Below are 10,000 nucleotides of genomic sequence, written 5' to 3'. Positions count from 1 at the left end.
AGTCATAATTTTGAATGTATTCATCTCATAATTATGATTTAGTTTTTATTACTTGAAATAAAAACACTAACTGAAATAAACATTTTATTTCACTAATAAAATAAACTAATGCATACAATTTTTTACTTAAAAAACTAACCAGACATTTGAAAAAAAAATTCAAAATTGTTTAAAATATTAAATATAGTGCTATAATTGTACATTCAAAATAAATTATATATAAAACCGCTAGATTACTACATGCACCCACAGGTGATTAGCAGAAGCTCCGCCCCTCACCTGAGCTTCCCCTCCATCGGCACCTCATGGAGCGGATCTTCACAGCGCAGCCGAGACTCCGCCTCCAACAGGTACACGAATACACACTCCTGCAAACACACACACACACAGAGAAAAGAGCCACTTGAGTCATTACAGTCCTGATCCATCATAATGCTGTTCACACACGCCTGGATTATCTGCATTCATAAACACATCTGGATTATCTTCATTCATAAACACATCTGGATTATCTTCATTCATAAACACATCTGGATTATCTGCATTCATACACACATCTGGATTATCTGCATTCATAAACACATCTGGATTATCTGCATTCATAAACACATCTGGATTATCTGCATTCATACACACATCTGGATTATCTGCATTCATAAACACATCTGGATTATCTGCATTCATACACACATCTGGATTATCTGCATTCATACACACATCTTGAGTATCTACATTCATAAACACCACATCTGGATTATCTGCATTCATAAACACATCTGGATTATCTGCATTCATAAACATATCTGGATTATCTGCATTCATACACACATCTTGAGTATCTACATTCATAAACACCACATCTGGATTATCTGCATTCATAAACACATCTGGATTATCTTCATTCATAAACACATCTGGATTATCTGCATTCATACACACATCTGGATTATCTGCATTCATACACACATCTGGATTATCTGCATTCATAAACACATCTGGATTATCTGCATTCATAAACACATCTGGATTATCTGCATTCATACACACATCTTGAGTATCTACATTCATAAACACCACATCTGGATTATCTGCATTCATAAACACATCTGGATTATCTTCATTCATAAACACATCTGGATTATCTGCATTCATACACACATCTGGATTATCTGCATTCATACACACATCTGGATTATCTGCATTCATAAACACATCTGGATTATCTGCATTCATAAACACATCTGGATTATCTGCATTCATAAACACATCTGGATTATCTGCATTCATAAACACATCTGGATTATCTGCATTCATACACACATCTGGATTATCTGCATTCATACACACATCTTGAGTATCTACATTCATAAACACCACATCTGGATTATCTGCATTCATAAACACATCTGGATTATCTGCATTCATAAACATATCTGGATTATCTGCATTCATACACACATCTTGAGTATCTACATTCATAAACACCACATCTGGATTATCTGCATTCATAAACACATCTGGATTATCTGCATTCATACACACATCTGGATAATCTGCATTCAGATTATTCAGATATTCAGATAATCTGCATTCATAAACACATCTGGATTATATGCATTAAAAAACACATCTGGATCATCTGCATTCATACACACATATGGATTATCTTCATTCATAAACACGCCTGGATTATCTGCATTCATAAACACATCTGGATTATCTGCATTCATAAACACATCTAGATTATCTTCATTCATAAACACGCCTGGATTATCTGCATTCATAAACACATCTGGATTATCTGCATTCATAAACACATCTGGATTATCTGCATTCATATTATTCAGATAATTCAGATATTAAGTTCATCTGCATTCATAAACACATCTGGATAATCTGCATTCATACACACATCTGGATAAGCTGCATTCAGATTATTCAGATATTCAGATAATCTGCATTCATAAACACATCAGGATTATATGCATTAATAAACACATTTGGATAATCTGCATTCAGATTATTCATATATTCAGATAATCTGCATTCATAAACACATCTGGATAATCTGCATTCAGATTATTCAGATATTCAGATAATCTGCCTTCATAAACACATCTGGATTATATGCATTCATAAACACATCTGGATTATCTTCATTCATAAACACATCTGGATTATCTTCATTCATAAACACATCTGGATTATCTGCATTCATAAATACATCTGGAAAATCTACATTCATACACACATCTGGAGTATCTACATTCATACACACATCTGGATTATCTGCATTCAAAAACACATCTGGATTATCTTCATTCATACACACATCTGGATTATCTGCATTCATAAACACATCTGGATAATCTTCATTCAGATTATTCAGATATTAAGATAATCTGCATTCATAAACACATCTGGATTATATGCATTCATAAACACATCTGGATAATCTGCATTCAGATTATTCAGATAATCTGCCTTCATAAACACATCTGGATAATCTGCATTCAGATTATTCAGATATTCAGATAATATGCATTCATAAACACATCTGGATTACATGCAATCATAAACACATCTGGATTATCTGCATTCATAAACACATCTGGATTATCTGCATTCATAAACACATCTGGATTATCTACATTCATACACACATCTGGAGTATCTACATTCATACACTCATCTGGATTATCTGCATTCATACACACATCTGGATTATCTGCATTCATAGACACATCTGGATTATCTTCATCCATACACACATCTGGATTATCTGCATTCATAAACATCTGGATTATCTGCATTCATACACACATCTGGGTTATCTGCATTCATACACACAGATTATCTTCATTCATAAACAAATCTGGATTATCTGCATTCATACACACATCTGGGTTATCTGCATTCACAAACACATCTGGATTATCTTCATTCATAAACACATCTGGATTATCTGCATTTATACACACATCTGGATTATCTGCATTCACAAACACATCTGGATTATCTGCATTCATACACACATCTGGATTATCTGCATTCATACACACATCTGGATTATCTGCATTCATACACACATCTGGATTATCTGCATTCATACACACATCTGGATTATCTGCATTCATACACACATCTGGATTATCTGCATTCATAAACACATCTGGATTATCTGCATTCATACACACATCTGGATTATCTGCATTCATACACACATCTGGATTATCTGCATTCATAAACACATCATACACACATCTGGATTATCTGCATTCATACACACATCTGGATTATCTGCATTCATACACACATCTGGATTATCTGCATTCATACACACATCTGGATTATCTTCATTCATACACACATCTGGATTATCTGCATTCATACACACATCAGGATTATCTGCATTCATACACACATCTGGATTATCTGCATTCATAAACGCATCTGGATTATCTGCATTCATACACACATATGGAGTGTCTGCATTCATACACACATCTGGATTATCTGCATTCATACACACATCTGGATTATCTGCATTCATAAACACATCTGGATTATCTTCATTCATACACACATCTGGATTATCTGCATTCACAAACACATCTGGATTATCTGCATTCATAAACACATCTGGATTATCTTCATTCATACACACATATGGAGTGTCTGCATTCATACACACATCTGGATTATCTGCATTCATACACACATCTGGATTATCTGCATTCATACACACATCTGGATTATCTGCATTCATAAACACATCTGGATTATCTTCATTCATACACACATCTGGATTATCTGCATTCATACACACATCTGGATTATCTGCATTCATACACACATCTGGATTATCTGCATTCATACACACATCTGGATTATCTGCATTCATAAACACATCTGGATTATCTGCATTCACAAACACATCTGGATTATCTTCATTCATAAACACATCTGGATTATCTGCATTCATACACACATCTGGATTATCTGCATTCACAAACACATCTGGATTATATGCATTCATACACACATCTGGATTATCTGCATTCATACACACATCTGGATTATCTGCATTCATAAACACATCTGGATTATCTGCATTCATACACACATCTGGATTATCTGCATTCATACACACATCTGGATTATCTGCATTCATACACACATCTGGATTATCTGCATTCATACGCACATCTGGATTATCTTCATTCATACACACATCTGGATTATCTGCATTCATACACACATCAGGATTATCTGCATTCATACACACATCTGGATTATCTGCATTCATAAACACATCTGGATTATCTTCATTCATACACACATATGGAGTGTCTGCATTCATACACACATCTGGATTATCTGCATTCATACACACATCTGGATTATCTGCATTCATAAACACATCTGGATTATCTTCATTCATACACACATTTGGATTATCTGCATTCACAAACACATCTGGATTATCTGCATTCATAAACACATCTGGATTATCTTCATTCATACACACATATGGAGTGTCTGCATTCATACACACATCTGGATTATCTGCATTCATACACACATCTGAATTATCTGCATTCATAAACACATCTGGATTATCTTCATTCATACACACATCTGGATTATCTGCATTCATACACACATCTGGATTATCTGCATTCATACACACATCTGGATTATCTGCATTCATACACACATCTGGATTATCTGCATTCATACACACATCTGGATTATCTGCATTCATAAACACATCTGGATTATCTGCATTCACAAACACATCTGGAGTATCTGCATTCATACACACATCTGGATTATCTGCATTCATAAACACATCTGGATTATCTTCATTCATACACACATCTGGATTATCTGCATTCATACACACATCTGGATTATCTGCATTCACAAACACATCTGGATTATCTGCATTCATACACACATCTGGATTATCTGCATTCACAAACACATCTGGAGTATCTGCATTCATACACATCTGGATTATCTGCATGAACTCGATCTCCGGCCTGCGTGAGGTTAATAAGAGCAGAGTCGAGTCGTCAAGCCCTAACGAGACTCCTCAGCCGTGGGAGAACAGTTTTCTCGACAGATTTCGGGTAATTTGTCAGAAATGTCAGGGAAGTTTTGAACATGATTGGGCTTTAAACCCCTCTGGCTACATGAACCGCTCAACTGATGCTCTATATACGGCTCTTCAGGACTGATGGACTCACTATTCATTCCCAGTTTGACTTTAACATGCTGCTAAGACATAATCACACAGGGAATGCATGAAATAATACACTGCTAAAAAAAGAAAAAAGTTGCTGCCTTACATTTTTAAGTACAATCAACATGGATGTATAAGTCATTAAAAATGTGAAATTATGACATATTAAATAATAATTGTGAGATACAAATGTGAAATTAGGACTGTCATAACTATTAGATAAAAGGTTGAAATGATGATATACTAACAAAAAATGAGCTAAAATGTGAAATTACGACATACTAAATCATAATTATGAGATACAAATTTTAAATTATGATACTGTCATAATTATGAGATAAAAAGTCAAAATGATGAACTATTGTCATAAATATGAGATAAAAAGTTGAAATGATGATATACTAACGAAATTATGAGATAAAAATGTGAAATTATGTCACTGTCATAACTATGACAAAAAAAACTAAATTAAGTGAAAAGGTCAAAATTATCACTTCAAATTCATAATTATGAGATAAAAACTCATAATTGACAATAATTTAGACTTTTTAAGTCATGATTAAAATGTATGTCATACTTTGAACTTCATGAGTATCAATTTAGTATTTCATAATTAAAAAAATTTAAGTCATAATTTCCACTTTTGTCATAATTTGAATTTTCATCTCATAATTATGATTTAGTCTCATAATTTCGACTTTTTATGTCTTACCAGAGCATGATTGTATTTTAGTATGTGGCAGAAATGGGCTTCCATAAGCATGAAACAGAATTGCAGAATGAAATGAGTGTGTGTGAGAGAAATGCTGTCATCTGTTTGAAGCGTCCTTGAGTGTGTGTATCGCTGTTGGAAAAGAATCAATAAAAGAAACAGCACTCAGAAATGACTGCGTCAGTGTGTGTGTGTGTGTGTGTTTTCTCAGCACTCCCAGCAAAAGCACTCCTGAGACTGCTGCAAATGCAACATCAATAAACCCTACAGGAGAATCTATTTTCCTCAGAAGACACTCAGAATGCTGATGAAGATCTGAGCCCAAACCTCTGCTGAATCTGAATGAGTTTTGACCCTCCTGTCTCACCGTACACACACACTTAACATCTACACACACACCGTACACACACTGAACATCTGAATCTGATCTGATGATTTCTTTACTGTCAATGATCATGTTCTCTGCTTGTATTTCAGAAATCACATTTTAAGATGTTTTTGAAGACCTGCACAAATAAGATTAATACTGTATGAATGAGGTTTAAAGGGTTAAACTGTACAATGACTGTAAAAAAACACTTTACAGTTTAAATACACTCTTCTTTACTTGAAAAACACTGAATAAAGGCTGATGTTGTGTGTGTTTGAGGAGCGGAGAAGAGCGTCTTACACAACAGATTTTCAGAAGGTTGCATGTATTCCGCTTTCGCACACATTAATCTTACATTTTTTTTGAGAAAGAAATTAATTATAAAACATTTCTAATTTTATATTTTCATTTAGCAAGAATATTAAATTGATAAAAAGTCAGTAAAGACATTTATAATATTACAAAATGTAATGTAAAATGTAAATGTACAAAAGATTCATTTTTATTTGTGCATGTGTGTGTGTGTGTGTGTGTGTGTGCGTGTCTGAGTGTGCGTGTGCGCACGTGTGTGTGTGTGTGTGAGTGAGTGAGTGAGTGAGTGTGTGTGTGTGTGTGTGTGTGTCTGTGTGTGTGTGTGTGTGTGTTACCGCACCACGTTTGGCAGGACGACTCTGAGCACATCTTTGATGGTTGTCTGAAGGCTGCTGACATCAACAATGGAGGCCAACTGCAGCAATGCATCCTGGGAAAATAAAACACAGACACACAGATAAATAAATCGATTGAAAGGTCAGAGATTAATGAATCCTCTGGAAATATAACTATGATGAGTTTAACCCCGAGCCTCTGGAAATGTCACACCATTAAGGAAATTAATGTTGTCGTTCTCCTCTCCCTCGTTTCCCGCTTTCTCACTTTGATGCTTCTGGAGCTCGTCTCTCTATGAAGCTCATAGGGGGGTTGACCTTTGACCTCCAGCACACTGACCTCGTCAGCACGGCTCATTAGCGCAAACACTTAACCCGAGAAATCCATAAAGAGAAGAGCCATTAACCAGTGAGGAGAGCGAGACAGAACGAGAAACGCTTTTAACAACTTAGCAATGAACACATCGAGCGATTCAGTGCTGGGAACAAACAAACTTAAATTAACAACTTTACATTCATACGGACATTACTGTAACTTTTCATGTAACACCATATTTTCCACACAACACTCAAACAAACTGACTCAAACAAACACTCAAACGAACAGACTCAAACAAACAGACTCAAACGAACACTCAAATGAACTGCCTCAAACAAACTGACTCAAACGAACTGACTCAAACAAACTCACTAAAACAAACTGACTGAAACGAACAGTATCAAACTAACTGATTCAAATGAACACTCAAACAAACTGACTGAAACGAACAGTATCAAACTAACTGATTCAAATGAACACTCAAACAAACTGACTCAAACAAACTGACTCAAACGAACTGACTCAAACGAACACTCAAACGAACTGACTCAAATGAACTAACTCAAACAAACTGACTCACAGATTCATTTAAATTTCACTCTAAAAGATTCATAGGAATGTTTTCAATTGAACTGAGATCCTTGTGTTCAGAGTCAGATACCGTGACTTACAATATAAAATCAGATATGCAGATATAGATTAGATTGTATTTGAACAGATATTACCTGGATTAGTTTGTGTTAGTAGCTTTAGAGTAGTTGTCTGCTTTATCAAAAGAACAGCTTGAGTTTAGTTTAAATGATTTAAATTATGAGCAGCATGTAGTTTTTATCGCTAACGAAAACCAAAACATAAAAAAGTTGATACTTGAAATAAAATAAATGTAAAAAACAAACTTAATTTAGCTAGATCCCATGGCCACATTTCTTAACTTGAAGTACTAAAATAACCTAAACTAAATTAAACTAGTTAACAAATAAAATTTAACTTAAAATAAAAAAAACTATACAGACATATTAAAAAGAAAAACACTTTACATCAAGGTTTCATTAGTTAACATAAACTAACTACTTCTCCAGCATTTATTAAGTCAAAGTTAATTTCAACATTTACTAATATATCATTCAAATCAAAAGCTGTATCTGTAAACTAGTGAACTAACATAAACAAACTATGAACAGTTTTCTTTTCATTTATTTGTACTAACATTAATAAAGCTTTAAAAAACATATATTTTCTCATTGTTAGTTTATGTTCACAAAGGAAACCTTATTGTAAAGTGTTACCAAAAATACTAATAATACAGACACAAACACACTACAAAATCACTACAATGAACTAAAATTGTTCAAACATAAAATAGAGAAATTTAACCTAATTAAAAATATGAAAAACTATAATATATCAATGATGATAAAATATCACTGGTTTTAAAAGTTCAGAGGATAGAAGAGGAACAAACTCTTGAAATAATCTCTCCATCTCTGAACTGATGAACGGACAACTGCACTCAACCAATTAGTGTGTGTGTGTGTGTGTGTGTGTGTGTGTGTGTGTGTGTGTGTGTGTGTGTGGTGTGTATGTGAGTGTGTGTGTGTATGTGAGTGGTGTTGGTGCGTGCGTGTGTGCGTGTGTGTATGTGAGTGTGTGTGTGTGTGTGTGTGTGTGTGTGTGTGTGTGTGTGTGTGTATGTGAGTGTGTGTGTGTTGTGTGTGTGTGTGTGTGTGTGTGTGTGTTGGCTTTACTACAGCTGGCTTTTATAGATAATTACAAATAATTACCACCAATTATGTTCAGATCATTCCAAAAAAAAGAGAGAGGGAGAAAAAAAGAAAGAGTTTTAAACAACATCAAAATCTCAATTAATAGGACAAAAATATGTTTGGAAGAAGAGGTGAAGAGATTTCCAGATGCAGGTGCAACTCTTCCTCTCTCAACAGATCCATTTCTCTCTCATAAACACACACAACACACACACACACACCACACACACTCCACTCGAGTTGAAGCAGAGAGACGCTTCCTGCAGTTTTCTCTCTCTTGTTGGATCATCATTTACGGAAGCAGAGATCAATCCCGCAGCGCTGATCCCACTTTCAATTCTCTGTAAGAGGGAACAGCAGAGAGCTTTGAAACACACACACACACACACACACACACACACACACACACACACACACACACACACACACACACACACACACACACACACACACAGTTCATATTTGTGTTCATATGTCAGCTGGTATACAGACAACTAGTCTCAGATTTCTCATGAACTCCACAAGACATCAGATTCTTCTCTCACGGACAATTTGAGTGTGTGTGGGTGTGTGTGTGTGTGTGTGTGTGTGTGTGTGTGTGTGTGTGTGTGTGTGTGTGTGTGTGTGTGTGTGTGTGTGTGTGTATGTAATTATGCTTAACATAATAGGCTAACAAGAAATAAAATAAGTAAAACAATTTGTTTACATTTTTATTGTCAGTTAACGTTTATTTTATTTAAGCAAAATAAAACAATGTTTTTAGGTTGTAGTTTGAGTTTGAGTTAACTATAATAACCCTGATGATACTACAGACTGGTTTTTATAGATAATTACAAATAATTATTAGCAATTATCTTCAGACATTCCAAAGAGCGAAACGGGGTTTGAATTCAAAATTAAAATCTTAATTATAGAACAAAAAATAGCTTGGAAGAAGA

At 34.7% G+C, this 10,000-nt stretch overlaps 1 protein-coding gene across 6 annotated transcripts in view; it reads right to left on the bottom strand.

Moving 5' to 3' along the window:
• The window catches only part of pde2a (phosphodiesterase 2A), a 143,704-nt gene that overhangs the window by 62,242 nt on the left and 71,462 nt on the right, over positions 1–10,000 (bottom strand). For all 6 annotated transcript variants that reach the window (XM_079611126.1, XM_079611128.1, XM_079611130.1 and 3 more), the window contains 2 exons: positions 6,986–7,075; positions 280–368 (listed from right to left, as the gene is read on the bottom strand). In XM_079611126.1, the coding sequence (XP_079467252.1) occupies positions 280–368; positions 6,986–7,075 (179 nt within the window). The remainder of the gene's footprint in view (positions 1–279; positions 369–6,985; positions 7,076–10,000) is intronic.

This window comes from Phoxinus phoxinus (assembly GCF_949152265.1).
Source record: "Phoxinus phoxinus genome assembly, chromosome: 4".
NCBI classification, from domain to species: Eukaryota; Metazoa; Chordata; class Actinopteri; order Cypriniformes; family Leuciscidae; genus Phoxinus; species Phoxinus phoxinus.
This window is presented reverse-complemented; position numbering and strand designations above follow the sequence as displayed.